Source organism: Rattus norvegicus, chromosome 1 (genome assembly GCF_036323735.1).
Source record: "Rattus norvegicus strain BN/NHsdMcwi chromosome 1, GRCr8, whole genome shotgun sequence".
Lineage (NCBI taxonomy): Eukaryota > Metazoa > Chordata > Mammalia > Rodentia > Muridae > Rattus > Rattus norvegicus.
This window is the reverse complement of record NC_086019.1, coordinates 251652921-251680523: the sequence shown is the minus strand read 5'-3', so window position 1 is coordinate 251680523 and position 27603 is coordinate 251652921. Positions and strand designations below refer to the sequence as shown.

General features: G+C 43.2%; 1 protein-coding gene across 3 annotated transcripts in view; it reads left to right on the top strand.

The window, feature by feature from the left end:
• Hpse2 (heparanase 2 (inactive)) overlaps window positions 1-27603 on the top strand; it is a 699168-nt gene that overhangs the window by 550793 nt on the left and 120772 nt on the right. For all 3 annotated transcript variants that reach the window (NM_001415809.1, XM_039085865.2, XM_063270025.1), the window contains 2 exons: window positions 12982-13088; window positions 17379-17493. In NM_001415809.1, coding sequence (NP_001402738.1) covers window positions 12982-13088; window positions 17379-17493 — 222 coding nt within the window. The remainder of the gene's footprint in view (window positions 1-12981; window positions 13089-17378; window positions 17494-27603) is intronic.

Here is a 27603-nt window from a genome sequence, read left to right as displayed (position 1 = left end):
TTTCTCTTAAAAAAGTTCCCATTGTACAAGACTTATGCCCTGTAAGAACACACAGAGACAAGATAAAGTCAGCCATTTTGAGTAAACAAAAGAAGACACAGAAGAACATTCCAGAAACCCAATACAATGATAAGCGATAGTGAAGACTGAATGGAAAACAATTAACGGCTGCTTACCTAAGCCTTCCTTTCCCCAACCTTTTCTCTGACTGACCAATATTTCAGGCTCCTGGATGCTCTGCCCATTCAAATGCCACCAACTTTGGTAATGGTGGTAATGTTATTTTTTGTTTAGAATAAGCATTAGAACCAATCCTCTTACTTCCATGCCAAAATGCTGTAAGGTCGTCTCCAGGTGCCCCTCCCACTAAGGCTCCTTTTTGCTCCAAATAGCCATTTGTACACAGAGCTACTTCTCCAGCCGCCTGCCCAGAGGTGACACTTCTTCTGCATCACCACTCCTTTCTCTGTTCTCCGTAAACAATGGGAATGGAGCAGAAGGCATCAAGGCTGAGTATGGAAAAGCCTTGGCTAGTCACCATCACTTGTCAAACACCATGAAAGTTTGAAAACTCTCATCCAAACCTCACCTTCAGGGCAGTCACCCCAGATTATCAACTAATCGTGGAGTCACACTGATATTCCCTCACCAAGAACACGACTATTCTTTGAAAGCACTTCTAATCTTGGGTGGCTAGAAAGAAATTTCATGAAGGTTACAAAGTAAATCATGAATGGATGCCAAATGCAGACAGTGTAATGGCAGAGCATGGGTTCTGCAGTGAAGTGGGTCTGAGTTTGAATTTTCATTTAACTACTTAGGCAAGCTCTGTGGCCTTGAGCAAATTACAACAGATTAATTATGTATGAATGGCATTTATAAACAAAAGGTAATATATTTTGTAAAGTAATGATATCTCTTTCATAATTTAGTGCTTTTGAAATCAGTGTTTTTCATAAGCATTATCAATTAAAACCTGCCTGTAGTTTACCCCTTTGCTCCTAGCTGCTATTAAGTTGATGGTATAGTCTATAAATATCCCTGTCTAAACGTTATATCATGGCAAAATGAACACCTTGGCCTTCTTCTGATCATTTGGGGAGGGGGTTGCTCCCCCTTTAATACCACAGGTGCCTTGTGTAATGGCCAAAAACTAGATTCTCTTAGGTCATGCTTTCCTCTTTGTATAGATGGAGTCCAGTGGCTCACACAGGCTCCTTTACCTGAGGCTCATAGACCTAAAGCTACCAGATCCTCACTTTCACAAATATCAAGGAGGAAACTTCAATTAGAATATAACAGAGCCCTAACTGGAACTGTGAGTACATGGTGCTTGGCCTTGCTAGCTGGAGGTCCTTAGTTACCTGTACTTCAATGAAATAGTCTCATTTTCTGACTGAATATTTAATAAAGTCACTGTCAGGAAGTTCATGGGGCATGAGAAAAAAGAGAAAATACAAAGTTTCATTTATGTGCAGTAAGATGAGATCAGCGATAGTGTCGAAGAACTTTGGAACTTGGACAAAAGAAGAAAACTTTCGAAAGAGTTGAGGAATATTCGCTAGAGAAAATAATGCTTGAAATATTCCTTGAGGAAACTAACAAAGGCATGGGCAAGGGGCATGGGAGCAAGTAAGCAACCAAAGTACAAGACACCTTTCTAAAATAGTAAGGCCATCCTGCAGGGGCTTTCTGGGAAAGGACTGCAGATTGGATGATAGGAGACTAAGTGCTGCTTCTGTAAGGTAGTAAATACCACCGTAATAAAGCTGTCAGTGTTCTAATTGGGGCTCAGTGGTCACTGAGTTCAGTAACATCAGATCCAAGTACTTGCTGTTCATCTCTCTGGCGACCAAAGACCTCTCAGTGAACAAACAAGAAAGAAGAACGAACAAGAAACCAACGAAGGTTCTGAAACTGAGGAGGAGTTCCACAACCAACAAAGGATCAATGTTCTTCCCCTCCTCAAACAAAACAGAACAATATTGAGAGTTCACCTTGACCACTCAAAAACACAATGTGGAATCAAGACTCTGATACTCAAGGTAGAGATATAGGTAAGGTTTAAGGAGCTTCCTGAGGACCAGAGAGATGCCACAGTGGGTAAAGGTGCTTGCCACCAAAACTGACAACCTAAGTCTAGCCCCCTAGAACCCATGTGGTAAAAAGGAGAGAACTGACTCCCTCAAATAGTCCTCTGACCATGTGCACAATGCAGTATGTACACGCGTACACACATACGTCCACACGCATACACACACACACATGTATACACACAGGTGTACACACACATGTATACACACAGGTGTACACACACACACACACACACGCACACAATATGTAAAGAATATTAGATCGTGTTTGGTAAAGCAAGAAGAAGAGATTTCCTCAAAGAAATGCCTTGTGACCAGCTATCTAGCAGACTCGTTCTCTCATGTAGAGAGTGTCTGCTCTTCTGATGTTCTGGGGAAGGTTGACCCCCAAACACATGAGGTCCTGGAATTAATGGGCTCCAGCTTCTTTGGGAGGACGGGCCTCCTGCCAGGGCTGATTAGCCCAGCTGGCCTGTCCACTGTTCCTGTTTTATTGCTTCCTTTCTCATTAAGGAAGGTGTTGCTCTGGATAACCATAAACAACATGTCTGCTGCAACAATGCTACCATCTCCTGTGCAGCCGGTGCCTGAAGCCAGGTCTTCCCAAGTCTTCTCAGAGACAGAGACAGGATATCAAGGAACTACAGGAGAGGGAAGATCAGGTTTGAAAAAATATGTCCCATAAATGGTTATGTTCCTATTTTACTTTTTAAAAAAAACATCAAAAACATTTTCCCTAAGTGTACTCTCCCTTTTTTCTGTCCTCTCCCCACCCCACATCTCTCCTGCCTCAGAGAATCTCCATAAACACACCAAACATTTTCACTCAGAGCTTGCCTTTGAAATGTGAGAGAAGAAATCTGGAAAGGTGTACCCCTCATAACTCTCTGCCTCTAGAAAAGAAGTAGGGAATTGTGAGCAGCCAATGGCCACTTAACAAACTTTTCTTTGGGTGCCCCAAAGCTCCCTTGACCACCTGGACCCCAGGGCTGAAGTCTTATCTAGGAAACAAAACAGCTGGAAGGGATCCAAGCACCAGCTTCCTCCTCTGGCCACTAGGGTCCATCCGTCCAGTCTCGTCCTCCCCAGTGCATCCTAAGAACAACCTTCACTGGCACATCATTTCTCACCAGGAGCCCTTTCCCTTTCCAGAGCCTTCTCCTCTTCTCTCTTCCAGCACAGGGAGAATCAGATTCACTGAGAAAACCGCAGTGTGAACTATAGCCCTTGGTCTCTTAGCAGTTCATTTTCTGGGAGAATGTTGCAGCTGGTCCCATCGATTTTTTTCTGTTTCGTTTTTCCCCCCTTCTTTGTTTGGTTTTTCTTCTCTTCAGCCCAAGCTGCTTTTCTCCCCAGGCTCAACCAGCGCCCAGCATCAGCATCCATACTTCCACCACGCCTCACCATGCTGGCCTTCTCTGTTCTTGGAAGACTCCCAGTTCACCAAATTTCCCACCGGGTCCTAGCAGAAAAGGCTTAGAAAGCATTTGCTCAATTTGTGTTGACTCCTTAAACTTTCGACATTAGTGCTTCAGGAATACCCCTCCTCGGATAACTGCTTCCGCTTGGGTCAGTTTCACCCCATTTCCTGTTTTGTTCATGTTGCAGCAGGATACCGTGTTGAGGATAAGCGCACATATGCTAATTATGCTCATTATGCTAGTTGAGCTCATGTTTATGATCCATGTGTGCTTAAAATTATAAACTGCCGTTTCCTAGTGCTTAACACATATCTGGGATATTATCCATTAGCCCAAGTGACTCATCTGAGGTGAGCGCAACCAGTGCCCAAGTCAAACTTGTGTCCTGGACAAGGAAAGAAATGGAGAAAATATTTGGGCTTATGTGTTTGCTATATAGCAGGAACTGTTTCAAAGTCCTTTTACAAATGTTAGTTAGTTAAATCATAAAATACACTGAGGAAGATATTTTATTCTACACTAGAACACAAAGAAGTAATTTACAACTCAGGGCCACGCAGTGAATATACAATAAGGCAGAATTGCAGTGCAGAGCCGTGTCTCCAGAGGCCATAGCTCCTGAACGCTAGCTCACCAATCACAACGCTGCGGAAGAACCATCCGAGGGCGAGCCCAGGGCACCGTGCAAGCACAGCACATGCTTTCCATCCTCAGTTCCTAAACCAAAATTTATAGATTATTTCCTTGCAATTCTCCCTACAGCCAGAGAAGAATTCAGATTAACTTTTTTTTTTTTAAGTATTAGTGGACTTTGTAGGGTTCTGCGTACATAGTTTTCATAACTCCAAACATTTTCTAGAGTCATATCTCCATTTAAAAGAGATAGGCTTTGGACTCTGAAAGAAAATCATCTTATACAAATTACCCCTCCAAGTTCAACACAACACCTCCACCTTCCACCCAAGTGTTGACAGCAAACCTGCTCAAAAGTAGCTGGACATGATTGTCAAATTTTCAATTTCAGAATCTCATAATAATTCTCCATAAAGTTCATAGACATTCAAATCATATTGGATGATAATTTGCTTTTAAGACTTGCGAGCTTGTTGGGTTTTATATATGTCACATGTCGGAAGAGTCAGGATTTCTCTTTTCCTCTCAGAAGTCAAGACTTGATACACCAAAGCTCAGCAAATGCATAGGCAGTGTTCTTGCCCAGGTCTTTTGTGTCCTGGAAACTTTTCAGTGTATGTTTCTGGTTCTCCTAATCCCTCAATTTGTATTTGCAAGCGGTGCATGGCTTTCTGTTCTTTGACCAGTTTAATCGCCCTTTAAGTCATCTAATTTCCTTCAAAAGTGGGGTTTTCTGTGAGTTCCTACAAGGGCAGATCTGGCATTGCATCAGCTCCTTTGTGTGACTAGAACTATTTTCAATGAAGCCCCACTTCTGTGCCAAGCACTGTTCTAAGAAGTAAACACTTAAGAAAATAAGACTGAGAGGTGTGGGGGAAGATGGCTAAGCAGTTAAGACCAAATCCTACTCCTGGACCAAAGTATCCAAGTTCAGTTCCCAGCACCCACACTGTGGAGCTTATTAAGTCCCTAAAACTCTAGGAAGATCAAAGGCCAGAGGATCCACAGGCATATGCATCACTCAAATATGGACACACACACACACACACACACACACACACACACACACACACACACTTTAAAAATAACAAAAAATAAATATTAAAAAGAAAAGATGAGTGGATGTCATGACTTCAAACAGATGGTAGTTGAAGGCTTCCCAGAAGCATGATGAGTAGTTCAGAACCCTATTGCCAAACTGAGGACTCTCTGGACTAGTTCTCTGAATTCATTCATCTCCTTAAAGAGCTCCCATAAATCAGCGTTCACCTGCTGGGTCTGCATCCCTTTCCACTAGCTCAGGATTATCCTGTCATTGGCCTCATGTTATTTATTCTTCGTCAAACAGCTGGGATCCTGAGTCCAATCCCTTCGGGTATTATCCCATCTATGTATAAGGACATCGAAGCTCAGAGTGATCATAGATATAACAGGGCCTTTAATTTGTATATCATGTTACAGGTTCCACAATCCTTTTCAGACCTATGTATGACCTCATAGCAGCTACAGTAATCTGGCATAAGTCAGATCAGACCCCTCTCCTGCTTAAATCCCTCCAATAGCCTCAGCCACACTCAGAATGAAAGCACTGCCTTTCTTCTCTGACCTCGTTTGCTCAGTCTTTTGTCTCTTTCTTTCTATAATCCAGATGGCCTTCCTTTGGTGCTCCAAGCAGTGGTCCTGTTTCACCTTCCATCCCTTTTCTGTGCTTTTCCTTTGGGAACATTAAGGGCCTGGCTCCCTCCTAATTCAGACACCACCTTACAGAGGCTCTTCCCTGAGCACTGTCTAAAGCAACCCTTCTTCCTGACAAGCTCCTTGCCTAGCAGTTTCTTCTCAGCTCCTGTTACCACTAAAATTATTCTTGTTTGTTTACTGTTAGTCTCCCTGAGTGACTACAGTGGAAATCAGTTGTACCTGCCCCTAGTCTGCTTAGCATCTAGCAGTTGGCTAATAAATGTTGAAGTGATAAATTAAAGTATTTGATAATGCCTCAATATTTTTGAAATGAAATCCTTGCCTATTTTTACTCTATTTTTAAAAAATATTCTCCCTAGGCAATTTCACCTACATCTGTAGTTTATTATACAAATTTTAACGACTCCCCAATAATTCAGATCTTCATTTCTGAGATGATCATCTCAGGCTTATTTAAACTTTATTTGTGTTTAACCTTTACTTGCCTAGTTAATTTTAACTTTTGTTATCAAACACTTTTTTAAAAAAATTATTCTTTGAAAGTTTAGTACAATGTGTTTTAATCATAGTCACTCTTTCCCACAACTCCTCTCAAATCCACCCACCTTTCCTATCCATCCAACTTAGTATCTTTCTTTTAACTCACCAAAACCAACTAGTGGTGCTCAAATATTCCTGGATGTGTGTTCTTCCACTGGAGCACTGTCAGAATTACTAAGGGCTACATTCATAGAGAAACCAATCTCTTTCCCAGAGGCCAACGGTTGCCAACAGTTCCACAACTAGGGGTAGAATTCTGTGGGTAACTTCTGTTCCCTTGCGTAGATACTGTCTGACTTGGGCTTGCACAGGTTTTGTACAGACTGTTGCCAGCACTGTTAGTTCGTATGTGCAGCTGCCTGAAAGATGATGATTCCTTGTGGTCGTCTACCACCTTTGGCCTTGCATTCTTTCCTTCCCACTCTCCCACAATGATCCCTGAGCCTTGGGGAAGGTGAGATATGGTGTATATGTTCCTTTCAGAGCACTCTACAGTCTCTCATCTCACATCTTGGTCAGTGTGGAACTCTGTGTAAATGACTGTCTATTACAAATAGAAGTTTCTTATATGAAATAAAGGTTGAGAAATGTATTGACCCATATGTATAATGATATCATTTGGAAATAGTTTAGTACTGTGCTCATTTAGCAGCTTAATAGTAGTAATAGCACTCCCCCTGGGGAATGAGCTGTCTAACTGTAGATAGTTTCTTGGCCTGATGATGGTGCCAAGTATGGGATGTTTGATCTTCTGAAGCAATCAGGCAGTGGACAGTGGTTGGTTGCTCCCTGGTGTTCATGCCACTATTACACCATGTCTTTCTAAACCAGTTATGATAGTAGTGCATGGGATTCAATAGGCTGTAATCAAAGACAGCCTTAAACACTGAGTGCTAAGAGCCAAAGAGATATGCATTCATATTATAAAATACCAATGCATTTTAACATATTTTTTAGAAGGGACTTTCAGTTGGTCTATTTAAAACCCATGCCTTTAAAGTTAATGAATAATTTTTAAGTCTAAGATAATGATTGCTGAAGCCAAAGCTAGTTTGTGATTCATACCAGAGCTCTCAGAGCTCTCTCTCTCTCTCTCTCTCTCTCTCTCTCTCTATATATATATATATATATATATATATATATATATATATATAGTCATGACTAACAAAGAAACCTCATGCTTATTAGTAAGTCACTTCCTTTTGTCTCCCACCTCAGACTTCCTCCACTTTATCAACCCTGTGGAACTACTAATTTACTTTGTACCTCTATGGACTTTCTAGAACATAATCTGGCTCTTTTAAATAAATGGATTCATATAACATATGAATTTTATGTTGGGTTCCTATCACTTAGCATGCTTTCAGAGCTTATCTCTGAGGACAAAGTTAAACTCTGAATTGTCTGAAAGCCAAATCTGAAAAAAGAAAAGAAAAATATAAGTACATTCTTCAGCTTTGATTAGTGATAAAGGAAGTAAAAGGTATATTACTTGCACAGATAGAGTATATTTTAAGGAATTATAAATATAATCTTCAACTTCAGCATATGATCCTTTTTAAGTCAGTTAGCTGTTTCTCATGCTTTCTTATTTTTATGATTTCTCATTCCCTTTGAGAGAGACACTCTGAGCAGTGTTTAAAAGAGTGAGAGCAATAGTGATAAAAACCACATGGTGTTGGTACAGAGAGAGACAGGTCAATCAATGGAATAGAATTGAAGACCCAGAAATAAATCCAGATACCTACAGAAACTTGATCTTTGACAAAAAATACAAAACCATACAGTGTCAAAAAGAAAGCATCTTCAACAAATGGTGCTGCTCTAACTGGCAGTCTGCAAGTACAAGAATGAAAATCAATCCATTCTTATCTCCTTGTACAAAACTCAAGTACAAGTGGATCAAGGACCTCCACATAAAACCAGACATGCTGGATCTAATTGAAAAGAAAGTGGGAAATAGCCTTGAATGCATGGACACAGGAGAAAGTTTCCTGAACAGAACACCAATGGCTCAGGCTCTAAGATCAACAATTGACATATGGGACCTCATAAAACACTGTCAACAGCACAAACAGTAAACTACAGGTTGGGAAAACATCTTCACTAATTTTACTTCTGATGGAGGGCTAATATCCAAAATATACAAAGAACTAAAAAAATTAGACTCCAAATAAACAAATAACACAATTAAAACATGGGGTACAAAGCTAAACAGAGAATTCTCAACAGAGGGATCTTGAACAGCTGAGAAGCACATAAAGAAATGTTCAGCATCCTTAATCATCAGAGAAATACACATCAAAATGGCCCTGAGATTTCACCTTATACCCATCAGAATGGCTAAGTTCAAAAACTCAAGCAACAGCACATGCTGGCAAGGATGTGGAGAAAGAGGAATACTCCTCCATTACTGGTGGGATTGCAAACTGGTACAACCTTCTGGAAATCAGTCTGGCGATTCCTCAGAAAATTGAAAATAGTTCTACCTGAAAACCCAGCTATACCACTCCTGGGCATATACCCAAAAGATATTCCACTATACCACAAGGACACATGCTTCACTATGTTCATAGCAGTCTTATTTGTAATAGTCAGAATCTTGAAACAACCCAGATGTCCCTCAACCAAAGAATGGATGCAGAAAATGTGGTTTATTTACACAATGGAATACTATTCAGGAATTAAAAATGAGGACATGAATTTTGCGGGCAAATGGGTGGAACTAGAAGATACCACCCTGAGTGAGGTAAACCTGACCCAAAAGGACATACCATAGTCACTGATAAGTGGATATTAACCAAAAAGTTGTATACCCATGGTACAACTCACAGACTGTAGGAAGCTTAACAAGAAGGCCCAAGTGTGGGTACCTAAAACCCACTTAGAAGCAGGACAAAATAATCATGGGAGGCAGTGGCAGGGAGAAACCTGGGTGGGAGAGAAGAGGGGGTAGGGGAAAAGGGAGGGCCAGATCAGGTATGGGGAGAGACAGGAGGGAGGCCCAGAGGGCCAGGAGAATGAATGGAAATATGCAGCAGTGGGGGTTGGGGGACAGAAAGTCCCAGAGACCTGGGATGTGAGAGGACTCAATGGGGATGATATTAATGCCCAACAGTGGGGAGATAGAACTGGAAGAGACCACCTCAAGTAGATAGACATGGCTCCCAGTTGAGGCAGGGGCCACACACCCATCTTCAGAGTTTTTAACCCAGAATTGTTCCTGTCTAAAGGAAATGCAGGGACAAAATGACAAAAATGGAGTAAAGACTGAAAGGAAGGCCACCCAGTGACCAGCCCACCTTGGGATCCATCCCTCATGTGCACACCATATCCTGACACTATTACTAAGACCGTACTATGTGTGTAGACAGGAGCCTGGCATTGCTGTCCTCTGAGAGGCTCTGCCAGCAGCTGACTGAGACAGATGCAGATGCCAACCATTGGAATGAGGTCAGGAACCAACATGGAAGACTTAGGGGGAAGGACTGAAGGAGCTGAAGGGGATGGCAACCCCATAGGAAGAACAACAGTGTCAACTAACCTGGGCTCCTCAGAGCTTCCAGAGATTAAGCCAAAAACCAAGGGGCTCACATGGGCTGGTTTGTGACCCTGGGCACATGTGTAGCAGAGGACTGCCTTGAATGGCCTCAGTGGGAAAGGTTATGTTTAATCCTGTAAAAACTTGGTGCCTCAAGGAAGAGGGATGATGGTGGAGATGGGTGGGAGGGTAGGGGAACACACCTTCAGAGGCAGGGGAGGATGATGTGAAGAACTCAGGGAGGGGGGACCAGGAAGGGAGGCAACCTTTGAATGTAAATAAATAAAATAATTTAATTTTAAAAAGTGAGATACCTACCTACTTTGCAGTAAGCAAGATTCAGGCCCTGATAATTCTTTTCTTTCAGTGTTCAGGGAGTGTTGGGGGCGCTGTCTCAGTGTTCAGGGAGTGTTGGGGGCGCTGTCTCAGTGTTCAGGGAGGGTTGGGGGCGCTGTCTCAGTGTTCAGGGAGGGTTGGGGGCGCTGTCTCAGTGTTCAGGGAGGGTTGGGGGCGCTGTCTCAGTGTTCAGGGAGGGTTGGGGGCGCTGTCTCAGTGTTCAGGGAGGGTTGGGGGCGCTGTCTCAGTGTTCAGGGAGGGTTGGGGGCGCTGTCTCAGTGTTCAGGGAGGGTTGGGGGCGCTGTCTCAGTGTTCAGGGAGGGTTGGGGGCGCTGTCTCAGTGTTCAGGGAGGGTTGGGGGCGCTGTCTCAGTGTTCAGGGAGGGTTGGGGGCGCTGTCTCAGTGTTCAGGGAGGGTTGGGGGCGCTGTCTCAGTGTTCAGGGAGGGTTGGGGGCGCTGTCTCAGTGTTCAGGGAGGGTTGGGGGCGCTGTCTCAGTGTTCAGGGAGGGTTGGGGGCGCTGTCTCAGTGTTCAGGGAGGGTTAGGGGGCGCTGTCTTGTTTGTAGCAATGCGGTTTGAACCCTTGCTTTGTGCTTGTAAGCATCTGCTCTCTCACCTTAACAGCACGCCAGTGTGGCCGCCACCATTAATTCTTATTCCTCTGTTCTTGGCTAGAATTTTCACTTTATCTAATTTATATATCAGTACAATGTTATTTCTGAAAAGCTCAGTAACTTTGCCAAATACAATTTTTTTTGTGCATTATAAAATACAAATTCTCTTCTAAATGGGAGTGAGACAGTTGTAGGAAGCTAAACCTAGAGAGAAAGAAATAGTAAAAAGTAATACAATCGCTTGATGTCTGCCTATGAGTTTGGTCACATGTATAGATATGTATCTCATTGTATATTCATATATATTCATATAAATACATCTACATATATTCTTTCTGGGAGTCCTAAGGAACCAAGAGCCACGTGATAGTATATTCCACCTCAACTTACAGCAAAACCTATTATCAATAAACAAAATATCTTGGTTAGGCTTTGTTTATTTTTTTTTTTGTGTGTGTCTTCATTGTATGCTTGACATATGTTCTTAAAATACACATCTTTGGTCTTTATTATTCTATATTAATAAATGGCTATAAAAACATATTTGTATTTTTTAATTTATGTTGAATTTTTGCCTCAAATGCTTCATAGAATTTCACGTTATGCATTAAATGCATGTTATATTTCAGTCCTAACTATGGATACCTACACAGACATGGTGAGATCTTTATTCTTTTCTCTTTAGAAACCTGAAAAATGGGGGTATAGCTCAGTGGTAGAGCATTTGACTGCAGAAACCTGAAGAATAATGGCTTTGGTGAACATGTCTAGAAGTGGAATTTGTGGGTCTCTAAATGCACTATTTTTCTATCAGCCTCCCTTGTGTATGCCAGGGCCTCCAGTCCTTCTTCAGATTCTAGTCCTTACAGCAGCGGCCAGAGCCTGATGCTAGAGAACACAGCAGGAGCATGCTTCTCAGTCTTTCTCTCAGGCCTCTGGATGGGGCAACAAGTGTTTGGAGCTTGTTCCAGCCCTCAGAGCTGTGTGAACTAAGGAGAGGATGACTTCTTTAGGCTGCTTTTCAGAGGCAGAAACGTGTACTTCCTTCCCATTGTCACCCTGAGGGACCATTGGGCAGCTTTGGGAAGGGTTATGTAGGCTTTTACCTAAAAATCCCTATGAGATTGAGTCTAAGTTGCCAGCATTGGTTGCCAGTTTAAACACGTCCTCCTATTTCCTTTTCCCCGTTTCCCTGTTTAGTCTGTGGCTCACTATTCCTGCTCGTTGGTCTTATTTCGTCAAATGAGCTAGCTATAGACAAGCGTATGACTCACAGTGTACTTTCAGAAGCTACTAGAATTACCCATCACAAGAACTGCCAGACTGCTTTCCAGTGTATCTGCACCATGATCAGAATAGTTTGGCCAGCCTCCAACTTGTAGAACAGAGACTGGGTAATTTCAAAACTTCAGAGGGACACATTTTAACAAGGCTTTGCCTCTGCTTAGAAGGCACACAGCTGTAGTTCCTTGTGTAGAAACTGACACATGGGTCAGGGACTTTTCTTTTTATATTTACTTCAGTTATCCTCAAATTATGGTTATAATATGCATGCCATGCTCATTATACAACAGTTCCCTAGGAGATTTTTTTCTCTCCTACGCATGGTTCAGGACTACTAATACATAGACCGGGTGCTTTATCATAAAAGTTCTGTAACATGACCTGAAAATCATTGCTTCTCGGGACCCGTTACCATAGAAACATAAGTGGTTATTCTTTTCTGGTGAAGGATGTTGCTTCCCTAAAGTCATCTTACACTCTAGAATATGCATTTGTGCCATCACACCATCACTTGGGTTTACTTAAGGGAAAAAGTGAGCACGTGTGAGCATGAATGCTTTTGTGTGCCTGTGGCAACTCACTCTGTCAGCTGCACCAAAGTCCAGCCCTTTAGTCACTACAGTAGACCACCTCTCTCTCACTTTGCATGGTGTTCCTATAAAAGGGAAGCAACAGACACACAGCTTCATAAAGTACAGCACAAATCATGACCACTTGGGAGCAGAGAATGGGAGACACTTCCTTTAGGGAGTGATGGTGCTTCTCACTGGGGAGTGGCTTTTAAAATCTCATCCAACCTCTTCTGCTTTGTGGTGTGAACAGGTGGTCAACACATACACTCCAGGAAAGAAGATTTGGCTGGAAGGCATAGTGACCACCTCAGCTGGAGGCACAAACAATCTGTCAGATTCCTACGCTGCAGGATTCTTGTAAGTAATTGACATTTTCACTCCCAGGAATTTTTAGGAATTGACAGGGAAACTGTAAGACACTCCTTACCCGTTCCAAGGAAAAGCTCGTTTCCAATGGAAAGTTTACATCTACTCATTCATGAATTATTTAACCTTACTTAGCCACTTCTCCAGCTACTAACAGTCAGACATTAGCCTCAGAGTACAGATGACATCTTGCATAAGTCATAGCTCAAACCATCCTGGAGTCAGCTGCCTGCATTCTCCCATCTCCGTTTTACCATAGTTCCATGAGTTGGGTAAACAACATTAATGGTTTTATCCTCCAGAAACATGACTGGAAGGACAAGTATGAGAGATGACCATATTGTAAAGAATAATTATGCTGTAATGATTCTTTAATGCGTACTGGATCTACCAAGAACCAGGCACTGTTGAAAGCCTTAAATACTTTGACCACCCATAATATCGGTGCTACTGTTTTAGTTGTGAGCCAATAAGACCAAGCTAGTGTTGTCCTCATAGTACAACAAAAGACGTTGAAAAACAGGGTTGAGGTAAGTTAGCCAAGAGAGCTCATTTGGCTAGTGGCAGAGATCAGACTCAAACCCAGATGGCCTCCTCCAGAGTTCAGCCTTTCCCCATTCAGTGGACCATTTCTTTCTGTCTCCCACAGCCTTGCTATGAAAGAAAACTGGTGAGCTTACAGAGGAATAAAAACTCCCTGAATGGGTTATCAGAAGGGTTTCATAGACAAGGTGGCATTTTGTGGGATATGGTAAGAGTACCTGGTCTTCCCAGGTGAAGAGGAGGAGAGCTAACAGTGAGGTACCTCAGACTGAAGAAACAACACGGAAAGGCATGTCAGAGAGGGTCAGTGAATAATGTGAAGTAAAGGTTTCTTTCAGCAGAGACAGAATGAAGCTGATACTATGAAGAGGGTTTACACCAGACAATGGGTGGTCTTATAAACCAGGGAAAGGAAATGAAGCCCTGTTCTGGGCTTATTCCAAGCCACTAAAGATATCAGAGAAGAGATACTCTAATAAGCATTTTAAAACTTAGACCTTGTCAATATTATGCACAGCGTCTCAGGAAGGATGAGAATATGAGTTTGAAAGCTACTGTAGTTGTCTGAAGAATGATTTGAGACAGAAACGTAGCACTCTGCCTGGCTCTCAGTGTCATGTAGCCAGGACAAACCCCTCACAACCAGAGACAAACCAAGTACTCTTTTCTGATCCACTGTGGTCCACTGGCCCAGGCTTTCTGGCTGAGCAATGCATGAACTGCAGCTTTGCCCTCAGCTATGTGTTTTGCTACTAACAGCTGTTCCTAATTAGACAGATGTGGCTCCCCTCCATGGAGACAGCGTCCTTAATACATTTGCGAAGAACAGGTCATGGCAGCCAAGTAGATGGCATTTTCAGATGAAGCCATGTCGAAGGTACATGAAGATAACCTCAGTGTATCATGGGTCTTCCATGTTGGTAACCTCAGCATCTAACTGTGTCTCACAGAGAAGTCCAGTAAGCATGGTTCAAATTAATGAAATGGAGTGAATCAGCATTTAATGCGGTGTTACTAAGAGGCTTCCTTCATAATATACTCCCCGCTAGTTTGATATGAATCCTGTGACAAGGGTGAAAAGCCAGGTTGGCAGTCAGTACTCGGGGACCCCTTGGAATCAACCCAGAAATGCTTTTGCTCAGCTGTTGCCAAGTGACTCTGCTTTGAGGTCCAGCGAGCAGCCTGGTTGTACTGAATGTTTTCCTGAATATTCTTCCACGTAAGAAATGATGTGAAATGAAAAGGCCTTCACAGAGGCAGCTGAAACAGAGGCCTGCCTTGGCTTGAACATCAGTCAAATAGCTGTAGATGTCTCCATGGAACTGCAGACGAACATAGCTGTTGATATGTGGGCTGAGCTCCGATTACCAGTGCTTAGTTGGCAGACATCAGAAAACTCTAGTTCATTATGCACCTGGTCTTTCCTCTCACGTCCCTGTCATCCATCCCATCTGAACCCTACTGGCAGCACACAGCAATGTACTGTGTTCTTGAAGGTGTGCAAATTGTCTCCCAGAAAACAATAGAGGTATAGCATTCTAAGACACTAGGTAGCACGTGAAAAGATGGCGTTTCCCCCAGGTCTTTCGATACACCACATAACCATGAGCTTCCCAGGGCACATGCAAATGCACACATGAATCAGAAGTCTGCTACTGCGACTCAAAGATAGCTATCCTGTCCATCTTTGGAATGCTGCAAATTCATCCTGAGAGGCTGCCATGTCTCCAGCATGTAGAGCAACACCACAACTGCTGACTACGACGCTTGTGATGGGAGAATAGATACTTAACAAGTGAGCGATGGGACAGCTCCATGTTGCCGTGCAGATGGTGCTGATGGTGGGGCTCATGCATATATATTTCTTCGAGGAGATGAAACTCCATATTTTCTTTTATAGTTCAGCATTAAATATAGACTGGATATCTTTGTGCTTTATGAACATGGCTAGAACTCTGATTTAAGAGGCATTCACCCAGAGTTCTTATTCAAGTTCCACCACGGGGCATCTTCAGTAATCCATCTGCTCCTGGGCCTCAGGATTAGAACAAGAGCTGAACCTATTATCCTGATTCACAGGCTTGCCAAACTAATGAAAATAATAAAGGCAAGTAGCTTTGCCATGCGATGTTCTCAAATAATTTCAATTCTCTGGGTCACAGTGTCCCAGCGTGAACAAGACCAGCACAGCAAACGCTCTGCTCTATTGTCCGCCCGCAGACCTGCCTTCCGATTTAAAGCTCGTTTTGTGTGTGAGTCGCTTTGCTTTGGGGTTTGGATTTGTAGCTCTAATTGCCAGTAAATGTGTTCATTTCTATGCGAATAAAATAAAATTGTAAATGTAAAAAGATTTGAAAATGTGAACACTATTTAACCATAATATAAGAATTAGAAATGCTCTTCCTTCCAGCAGGGAAAAGGTTTAATTCTAGAAGTCATGGGTTTGGAGCCCCATATGGTTTCAGATTTGGGAAATCATAACTATGCATAATTTTTCCCATGTGCTAAATGGTGACTTTTCAAAGTTTCTAGAATCTAATTTTATCCAGACAAATGTCAGCCTAAACAGTGCTGTGCACCTACAGCGTGCCAGGAAGCGTCGTGAGTCTAAGTTCAAATGTGGTGTGATTGAGGGCCTGCGACCGATGGGGAATGGTAGAGAGAGGTGTGTGATCTCCACGCACCAGGCTGACCAAGGGCACACACAGAAAGTGCTCTGTGAAGGTAGAAAGTGACGCCGCTGACTAGGATGCCAGAGGTTAGAAGACAGCACTAGCTTAGGAGATTAATATGTGGTGAGGAATTTGGCAAACGGAAAGAAATGAGTTAGAGGAGGGTCAGTAGAAAATGCTAAGCATGAGTTAAAACGTGGGAAACGTGTAAAACGTGGGTCATTACAAGACAGCATGCTACATTGGCTACTCAGAAGTAATTTTGTGCAACTTGGACCTGTGGAGAATGAAGTTTGAGGTAAAAGCAAGGGTGAGTGATAGTCTCAGCAGTGGTAATATGGAGAGAAAACCATGACTGCCTAATCAATGAATGAATTGAATCTGTCAGTCACAGTGGCAGGGTCAGGCCTGGCATTTGGGAAGAGCTTAGAAGGCAGGCTTTGAGCAGCAGGCAGTGCAAACGAGGCCTTTCGCATTGTCAGGTATGAGAACACGGTCAGTGCAGGTTTCCCATAGCAGCACACATGTGCAGGTAATGTTCTTGGTCCATGAATAGTTGATCATGGCATCCAGGAGAACATTATTACTGTGACAGCGAACCATGAGAGGTCCAGACACCGAGGCTGGTTTTCACAGGTCGTAGGTCGATGTAGGGTAGAGTCCTGTGGAAAGCGTGTGTACTTTAGAGGGAGGAGACTGAGGAGGCAAGGCATGCTGTGAAGTCATGTGCTCGTATGTTTGTGGCCAGGGAAGAGGCACTGGGCTCCTAAGTGCTGGCAGTGTTCATTTGTTAGTATTCTAGAAGTAAAACGAAGTCATACAGTGTGATAACTCCGATCATGAACAATGCATTTTATTCCCTCAGTCTTCTGTTCCTGTAAAATAGGAGATTGGATATGATAATCTTTGAGATCTCTTACCTGTTCAACACCTAAAATGATTTTCTCCTTTCAAACATCAAGTACAGTGGTTCTGATGTTGTTTGTGTGCTGAAGCTAATCTTCATGGCTTGTTAGATGCCATTTTAAAATGTGCTGATGTGGCTTTCTTCTTCTTTTTCTATTAGATGGCTAAACACTTTAGGAATGCTGGCCAATCAGGGCATTGATGTCGTGATACGACATTCATTTTTCGACCACGGATACAACCATCTGGTGGACCAGAACTTTAACCCATTACCAGTAAGTGCGGGATAAAGATTCCCAATTCCTTTCCATCTCATTTGGTTCTTTTGATCATGCCTTTTTCCACACGAGGACATTTTTTCTCCTTTTGCCATTGACAGTCTCTTTCATAAATCGGACAGAGCGTTCTTGTCTTTTGATTTCATGAACCATTCCATGGGCTTTGGGCTTCACCACCTCCCCCTACACATACAGCACCTACACAGACACACATACATGCATACACACATACACACATGTGTGTACATACATTTATATGTGTATATGTATAAATTTATTGCTTTTACTTTAACAAACTTTGTACAATTAAGATTCCACATCTAGGGGTTGGGGATTTAGCTCAATGGTAGAGCGCTTGCCTAGCAAGTGCAAGGCCCTGGGTTCGGTCCCCAGCTCCGGAAAAAAAGAAAAAAGAAAAAAAAAGATTCTACATCTACTTGTGGCCTGTTTGAACTCTGCTTGAGAGCGGATTTTTCCAGATTGTTTTCTTTGAATGCTAATAGGAGGTATTAGCTCATGTCAGATGCAGCATGTTGAAAGCAGATGAGGGTGTTCACCAAGATCAGATCTAATAGGAGCCAGCTCTAGGGGAAGGGATGAAGTGCACTTGGAGTTAGAAGTTGGCCCCATATGATGATGAAGATTTGCCCCAAGGCAGAGTTAGTTCTGAGTGGCCTGCTGTGCCATCATCAGAGAAATCTCACGTAGCCCAGAAAAGCAGGTTTTTGCTTTTTTTTCTTAGAAATATCACACAGATGATTCTTTTACACAAGTATCATCTCATGGTCCTGGTGGAAGGTCAGACTCCTCTCCCCATACCTGTGGTTGCCCTTTGAGATGATGTGTCTGCTTTACTGGATAGGACACTGAGGGTGAGATGGGAACTGGGTATAGCACAGCCCTGGACCAGGTCCTGGGCCTTGAGTTATGGCTGGCTACCTTTAGGGCCCTGGGAATAGACCAAACAGTGCGTGAGAGCGTGTTCCTGTCACTTACCTCCTTTACCTGTTTCTACCCAACTTGTTCTACATTCCCAACCCCACATCAAGAGGCCTCCAAGCCTAGACCAGGAGCAGTGTGGCCCACAAGGATATCATTCTCAAGTCTCAAAAGTGAAACCAATTGGCACATTGTTCTCACTCACAGAGAAAGAATAAATCTCGAAGTGTGTATGTGAGGCTGAGGGAGGAAGGAGGGGCCTGGGCTTTCTGCTTGGAACTGTAGAGATTCAGTTTGTTTTCATGTATCTGTGTAAATAAGCCAAAATAATTAAAAAACTATATCCAAGGCATATGTACTAAACAAGCATAGGTCACGTTTTCTATTTGGAACAAATGTAAGAGGCTTTGGGGGGTTTTGTTTTGGTTTGGTTTTTTTGTTTTTTGTTTGTTTTGTTTGGGTTTCTTTGGAGCAGCAGGAGTTGGGGAGGAAACAATGAATAAATAAATAATAGAATGTTATTATTCTATTATGCATCCAGATTCCTAGATGTGTATACAGGAAGGGCTTTTCTTACCACGTGACAGCTAAGGGAAGAGACAGCTGATGGTAAGAAGCCAGATATGCAGACTTTTTAAGCTAGGAAGAGGCTTACACGAACATTTCATGGCAGGAACTAACTCAGCTTGTCTGAAGAAACGCACGGTCACACGTGCCTGAGACGCAGAAGGAAGAGCCTTGGCAGCCGTGAAGTAGGCGGAGTCGGGCTGCTCAAGGCAGTTGTACTTTTATTGTAGTAGTGAGAAAAAAAATCACTGGAGAGCTTTGAGAAGGGAAGTAATCACTCCACCTCAGCGCACCAAGCACCATCCTTAACAATGCAGACCATACCTTACAATTCACAGATTAATTTTTATTTCTATTTAATGTTATTTGGTGTATCGGAAAACTGCAGTCCTCCCTTTCTTCTTCCCTTCCTTCCTTCAAGCCTCGTTCACTTGTCTTCTTTGCATCCCATTTGATTACTGATAATTCCTGACTGCGCATCTCTGTGGTGAGCCAAAAATACAGAGATCCTGTGCAGTGGCGAGAAACGGAAAATGGATATGAGATCACTGTAGTTTATCATAACTGCTCCAAATAAAGCCTTCTGAGGTAAATGTGCTTATTAACTTTCCTGAAAACTTAGAAAGCTAAAGAGTAAATGAGTGTCCGGGGTCAGAGAAGTCAGAGTAGCCAGCTCCCCACCCCATCCCCGGGATTTTCTAGCTGTAAATCCTGTTTTCTCTCTACTGTGCCTCACTATTGCCCATAACTCTCACTTAGGTGTCTTTGTCCTGCCTGCGGCAAATTCTGCCCTTTTCTTGGGTCTGGGGAGCAAAGGAGACAAGGTGGTGCAGGACGGGTGTTGGAAGACTCAACAGGCCTGCTTTCCTGGATTAGACAACCCTGTATCTTACCACGCCTCCCTGTGACTGCCCCGGTCCATGGCAGCATACACTTAAGACACAAATATTCATGGCTTTATTCTCCCCAAATAAGAGTAAATGCCCGTGGCTTTCTTTAAAAGCAGAGCATAGAAATCTTCAGCTGGCACCTGATGGCCCCAGAACTCACATAAGCCTCTGAGATGTTGAAACAGTGTCCACGGATGTAGCACAAAGGCCCAAGTGAGCCGGGCATCACACTTCGATAAAGACACCATATGTAAAAGCACTTAAAAGAGAGCAAGCCCCTCTTTATCTTCCCTCATAGCAAATTCTGTACCTCATAAGTAGAAATTGCCACAGCTGGGAGTGTCCTAAGTGTACCCTGGAAAAACTTTACAAACCAGACCAGTACATTGCTGACTGGGCCCAACGACGGTAATGGAGTTGGGCTTAAGGATCATATTGGTCATTTCAAACAGCTATGGAGCTGATAACTGGACAACACTAATAAAAACCCGTGGGCTTTCCACTGTGCTGCTTCCTCAAGAGTGTTTAAGAGATTAGAGGGTTGGTGAATTGTACTTGAGTTTCTCTCAGAAAAAAAAAATGTTTTTTCTACTCCCATTCTTTCCAACCCAGCTTAGTATATTTCAGGAAAGACTCTTATTAGCAAATTTGTTTCTGTTTTGCTGGTGCTCTTGAGTAAATCCAGAGACCGCAAGCTTCTGGGGCCTCAGGGCTCCTCAGACCTTGCCCTGCACCACCTCCCCTCCCTCAGCTCTGGCCGGCCTACTCCAACAGTACCTGTCAAAGGTTAGCGACAACGTCAAGATGAGTGACACTTTGAACATGGTTTCTAGGAGTTAGTGTGAGAGAACGCGATACAGAAGACTTTTAGGGCAGGGAAACTATCCTGGATGGCACTAAATAATGGGTTCTTTATATGCCAATCCCAAACCACAGACTGGACACCACAGATAAACCCTACTGTAAAATACAGGCTTTCCATGTCACCGATGGGAGGTCACCAAATGTGAGCGACCCACTCTGACGTTGAGGATGGAAGAGAATGTCAGGGCAGCACGTGGGGACATCTCCGTACCTGGTGGCTGGGTTTCCGTTGGACCTGAAGTCTTCTCTTTTACAACAGAAGTAGTGTGAAGAAGGGAAAGGGGGAAGGGGAGGGGCAGAATGAGAAAGGTTCTACTCTGCTGTTCTGCTCAGGAAGCAACTCTTCAGCTACATTGCTTGTTCCTCCATGTTTTCTGCTCACAAAGTGGCGCCTCCTCCTGCTGTGAGACTTTCTCCCTCCTGAGGAAAGGAGCACATTTAGTTGAGCCACGCATTGTCATAGGCTCCCACCCTTTACCCTGATGGCCCTGCCATTGGGAAAGAGGGGACATGTGAGTCTCCACAGATGAGCAGTCAGTTGTGAGCTCCCTTGGGAGTAGACGATGTTTGTGCAGAAAAGTTCTGTGCATTCAGTGGACAGAGTCCAGACCCCACCAGCCCGGGCACTTCTCCTCCGAGAGGGTTCTGGAATTCAGCATGTTGCTTTTTTTAAGAGTGTGATTTACAGAGCTTTCAGGGAGAGGAATGGGGAATTAGTAGTCAGCATCTTCCTAGCTCCCACGCTAGGACGGCAAAAGGAGTCTCCACACAGTTATAATTCAATTAAAAAAAATGAGCTCTGAGTTCCATCACCACTGTGTGGATGTGCAGATAAATTAGACATGGCCTCTCATCTGCAGTCAGTAACCCACTGTGTGCCTGTAGGTTACGGCTTGCCCTGCTTAGAGACGAGGCTGTCTTAGCATCCCACTGTGGGCATGGTGGGGCAGCTGTGTGCTCTGAGCACTCGTTCCTGACTATCGTCCTTGGTGAGTAACCTCTCAACAGCCCTGCGCGTCCATTGAACTCTCTGTGTGCGTTGTTCTGAGTAAAATCATCAGTTGTGGATGAGAGCGCTGCTCAGTATTCCATAATGAAATTAAACCTGTTGCCGTCACCATAGCAACATATTCAGAACCCAGCCATCACTGTTCAGACTCATTTAGCTTTTAGAAAGAGGCTCTGCCTTTGACTGCTGCCAGTCTGACTCGCTCGGTTAGCCCAGCTGTCATTTCACTCTAGGACGAGTTGTTTGTTACGTATGCCATCTTTCCTTCCCTCCAAGATGCTGGCGATGGTTACCCCTTATGCACAGCATAGCTGAGATACAAACACGGGATCAGCTCGGTGCACCCTTCCTTCACGAGGAAGAAACCTATTTCCCAGTGTTGCTGGATGGACTGGGACTTGAACCACCCAAGCAAGGGAGCAACACACAGCCTAGAACTGAGACAAGATTTGTGGTCCTAGTTCTACCATTAAGTATGTGCGTCTTTGGGCTCTGGCTTCCCTTTGATTGAGTTGAAGCGAGGATAAACTGCCTCCCCTCTGAACCTCCACAAGTCATCATCAGTGTACCTGAGAGAATCATTTAAAGCATAGAGATTTGGATTTTGCATTGATAAGTAAGCATAGAAAATTATTGGATGGGACTATATCTCAGAGCAAGAAAATTGCAGGCACTGTTTTATTGCTTCTTTGTAGACTCTTTATTGCTGTAATCAATAATATTGTTTTTTTTAAATCTGAGAAAATTGTTATTTTTGAAGACTATGAATGAATTAAAGTCTGCCTTTCCTTTAAGATGTCCACATAAACATAACTCTCCACCTACATATGTCCTGTTTACTCAGAGGGACTTACTGCATCGTCATAATGCCGAACGCTGTGCTGGGGCAGCATCTGACTTCAAGACGCTGGCACCAGATGCAGACAGATGTTAAATAGATAAGAGGGACTATGTCAAAGTCCACCTTAAAGGATAGGAAAGGAAACCAAAATCTGCCTGCTGAGAGCAGCAAGGGCTTCCCAGGAATGGTTTGGGAGAGGCAGTGCCTAGGGAGATCCTCATATGTGCCCAGTTTGGGTCAGGGGAAGAGCATCTAAAGACAAGCAGTGACATACACAGAAGCACTCGTTTTCCAGTGACCATGGTAGATGAATTAGGAATAATTATCACAGAAAGGTTTTCCCATTGTGTCCCATGGCCACACAGGGTGTGTGAAATTGAAGAACTCAAAGGCCAAAAACCCAGAGGTGGTATAGCCAGGGAGGTACAAACCCAGACAAACTAGCCTGTGACCTGTTTCTTAGTGCGACCTTTCTTCTCTTTCTTTTCTTTCCCGTGGGATCCATCAGGAACATGAAAGAAGCAAAGTGTACCTGTTTAGGGGTAGCTGCGATGTGAAATTCAATCCTGTCATCAGGGGCCCTACAAAGAGTTTTCCATGTGCAGCCTTCTTTGTGGGAGCCTACTGCTGCTGAGAGAAGGGCAGCCTTGGCTGAGGGATCAATCGCTGGGACTCAGGCTGCCTCCATCAGGGGCCAGAGCACCGGGCTGCATGCCCAGTGAGCATGACTTGCCTCTTTTCTCCTGTGTCTGGTAGCCGGAGCTTTGAGCTCAGAGCCTTGTTCTGCGTGTCTGACCAGGCGGGCAGCCCCTGGCCACCGATGCCTTTGCATACAAGCTTCTCTGATTATCCTCCTGCCCACCCTCATCTTTTATCAGCCTGAACAATATGCACAGTATGGCAACAGCACACACTAGTATCTGTAACAGCTCACCCCTCTGGGAAGTAGAAACAGCTCTGAGCGTGGGTCTGGTCGGATGAGGCTCAAAATGCAACACTGTTATTTATAGTCACGTGAGCCTTTATTTCCTCTGTGAAAGCGGGCGACAACTGCCGAGGTTGGACAGCAGGGAGTATTGGAATTTACTCCTTCAAATGCTGACTTTGAGGTCAGCCTGAGCAACTTTTCCAGTTACCTCCTATATGTACTTGAAATTACTAGAACCCCCACGGACATCAGTTCCCTCCTCCCCTGTGAGAGCAGAACCCATCTTGGAGGGTTGTAAAGGGTCGCATGGTGTAGCTTTCACCCATCATACGTACTCAATGATTGTCAAGGGCTTTTGTTTATGAAGTGACTTTGTAAGATATAAAATTGTAAGTCACAATAATAGTGCTTAACAATAACATGAACATAACTGTGGTAAGAATCTTTGAGTATTTGTATAGATCTATGGAAATAGATTCAAGTACTAATGAATAAAATATGAAATGTAGATTTTTAATTAAATTGCCAGAAAATTAAAGGAAGAAAAAGAAAAGCCGAGACTCCTGAATTTGAGAGGAATTGACTGCAGATAGTAATAGCAAACTAAATATTTGATCTCCTTTCCCTCCTGCAAAGATGCTGCCCCCAGTGAAAGCAATTGAGGCCTTGACAGGGCTACTGTGCTAATGCTAACCCCTTCATGTGGTGTCTAGGCATGGCCCAGAAAGCCCTGGAACCCATGAACACATCCAAGTGCTAATGACGGCATAGTATGTAAGTCACTGAGTAGTAACAATTGAGGATCTCACTCTGCCGTCAGCCCTTCATATTGTCCCCACCAATGTGGGGTTCCTGGAGATCACAGCTGCTGCAGATTGTGTGGAAACCTAAGTAAATCAGAGAGAAGAAGCGACCACAGAATCACTGTGTCTGAGTTTAGGAGCATACTGTGCTCCTTGAAGCAACCTTAGATGACAATGAACAAGGTCTGCTCAAGACTGAGTAGAACGGATCTTGCCCAAGCTGTCAGCCTGCCCAGACCATGAAAAATTACCTAAAATAATCAGAAAGAAAGAGGAAACAAAGAAAAATACAAAGGGTGTGGGGGAGGGGACAATGCCCTTTAGAGGGGGAGAAGGCTTTCTGGTGAGTGTCAGAGAGAGACAAACTTAAGGTTATTTCACCAAAGGCGCTGTGTTTGTGACAGACAGCACTTCTGGGAACCAACAAGATCCTGATTGCTGACTGTTAGAAACACCACCATGTCTTCCTCTTAAGACTATTTCTATGTTTTAATAGCTATTAGTTTTAAGTGAAAATTTTTCTAGAAGTAGAAAAGCCCTGGATTCAGCACTAAGTGAACGCACACCCTCAGCACATGAATATACCTGACTATTCATATGCACATGCACACAAACATGCATGCACATACATACCTGAAAAATTAGGGCCAAAAATGATTAAAGAAATGGTTATGAAAACATGGAAATAGAAATAAACATAAATTCTGATTTTAAGTTATTTAAATATACCCTACAATTTATACATTCTCAGGACTCTAGCAGCCATTAAATACTTCTGCCACTAACTTTACACTCTTAGCAGTATCTTTTTCCATCTCAGATTTGGTTTTAAACACGGCAAGGACTGAGCAAAATGCAACGTTTCACGTATTCTGGACATTAGAATTAGTGAAGTGGAGGCCGTGGAGGATCTGGAGTCTAAGAAGTTGCTTAAGCTGCCTGCTTCCTGTGTGACGTATCCTGCACCGTATGTGACTCTCCCCGTTCAGAGGACACCTCATCTCAGTGTCTCGACTGCTCAAAACCAAAGTCTGTGAAATATCAACACAGCCAACACTCAATGGGGAAAGCTATATAGACACTAAATTACTGCAAAGACTCTTACCCTAAGGTCCCTTTAGATTTATTTTCCCTGCTGGCAACATAGTCCAAACTTTGCCAACTGATTTAAAGAGCTCCCAGCTCCCACAACCACCACAAAAAAAAAATTAGCTTTGCAAGTGACTTAGGTATCTTCATCCAGCAAATCCATGGAAGCTTGCATTTTTCCTCTCCCAAAGTTTCTCAGAATTGATTTTCCCTAGAGATGGGGCAAGTTGAGTTCATCTTTCTATTTAAATAGCTATTGAATGCTCGGGTGGAAGAGGAGGACACAGATAATATTTCACCACAAAAAACAAAATAGCATTGGAGGTTGTGTGTGTGTGTGTGTGTGTGTGTGTGTGTGTGTGTGTGTGTGTGTGTGTGTGTGGTGTGTTTAAGGGGGGCGGGAGGATTATTAGAGTAGATTCCAGGCTGTGGTGAGACTACCCTAACAATAGCTGTCTCCTGATGGAAAGACCAAGAATACAGTAGTTGTTCAGGCCAAGAGAATGTCTCATCTGGTCTTTAGTCTACATTGGAATCCCAAAGAAGTAGGTTTGAATGCCAGCAGAGTAATGCCTCAGCAGCAGGGTAGATGAACTAGCCAGTAAGAGTGAGAACAAGCAGGCAAAGGTGCAAAAACTTCCTTCTTTGTGTCCTGGGCTGCTCCCAGAGGTGTGGTCCAGATTTAAGGTAGGTCTTCCCACCTCAAATAATTCAGTCAAGAAAAAGACAGATATAATCAAATGGAAAACCAAAATTAGCCATTACAACCATGTCATATAGGTGTGCTGCATTTTTATCTATTTATTGGTAGATATTAAGGCTGCTTACCCTTTTTGTCTAGTATGACATTGTTCAGCTGAACATACATGTGCAATGTATAGTGTATGTTTCATCTTTATTGGGTATATGGCTATTGCTACAATTCAAATAATGGCAAGTTTTCTTCTATAGCTTATCTGTTATCCTCAGTACAGCAATATTAAGATATGTGCCCTTTGGACATCAACTGTATCATAGGCCCCATCATCACAAACGAGAGTAAAAATACCCTTCTATAAAAGGACACAAAGTTGAAGGTTGTGCTCTCTTGACCCAGCCATTGCTTCCACCCAGTGAGCACACAGCATAACTGCCCTCTGGAGCAGCAGCAAAGCACTACTGGAAGCAAAACCCAGCCCTCCTCAGACACCAGTCATGCCAGTTCCTTAATCTCAGCCTCCATGAGAAATAATTCTTGAACTTTATGAGCAGTGTAATTCCAGATGCTTTGTTAACAGCGGTGTAGACTAAGCTCTGTAGGAGCAGAGCTACTGCTTCATCTGAAAAGTTGTGCTTAGATTTTTGAAGAATTACCAAACTGTATTACGAAATGTTTTAAACATTTTGTATTCCTGCTATACATATGTAGGGCACCATTCCTCAGGCACTGTGTAGGAGCAAAGAAAGCGAGCTGAGCGCGGGCTTCCATGTGCTCACTGCTTTCTTCTTCCGATGACAAAGCCATAGGGCTGCTGCTGTGACTTCCCTTACAGTGACAGACCAACCTCCAACTGTGAATGGTAACAAGTTCTTTCCCCACAAGTTGCTTCTGTCATGGTATTTTATCACAGCAACAGAAAAGAAACTAAGACATTCAAAGATCTAAAAGAAAACATAAGTAGTTGTACTAGTTTCAGACAAAGCTGTCTTCAAAGCAAATGAATGTATGAGACGTAAGGAGGAGCACGATGTGAAGATCGGGTGTCCATCCCCAGATAATGAATGTGTAGCAGTCTTTTATGGTCATACACTTAACAATGGGCTCTCAAGTTACACAAGACAAAAACAGGTAAAACTAAAGGAATAAAGAAATCCATTATCATAGTGGAGACTTTCAACATTCTTCTATTAAAAATTAATGAGCTAGTCTTCCCAACTCAATTACTGTAATAAGCATAATCTCTACAGATATGGTCAGAGGCCATCTCCTAGGTTTCTAGATTCTGTCAAGTTGACACTTACCCCAAACCATCAGTCCTGGTATATTCACTTCTCTTTCTACTTACTTTTTTTTTTTTATTAACTTGAGTATTTCTTATATACATTTCGAGTGTTATTCCCTTTCCCGGTTTCCAGGCAAACATCCCCCTCCCCCCTCCCCTTCCTTATGGGTGTTCCCCTCCCAACCCTCCCCCCCA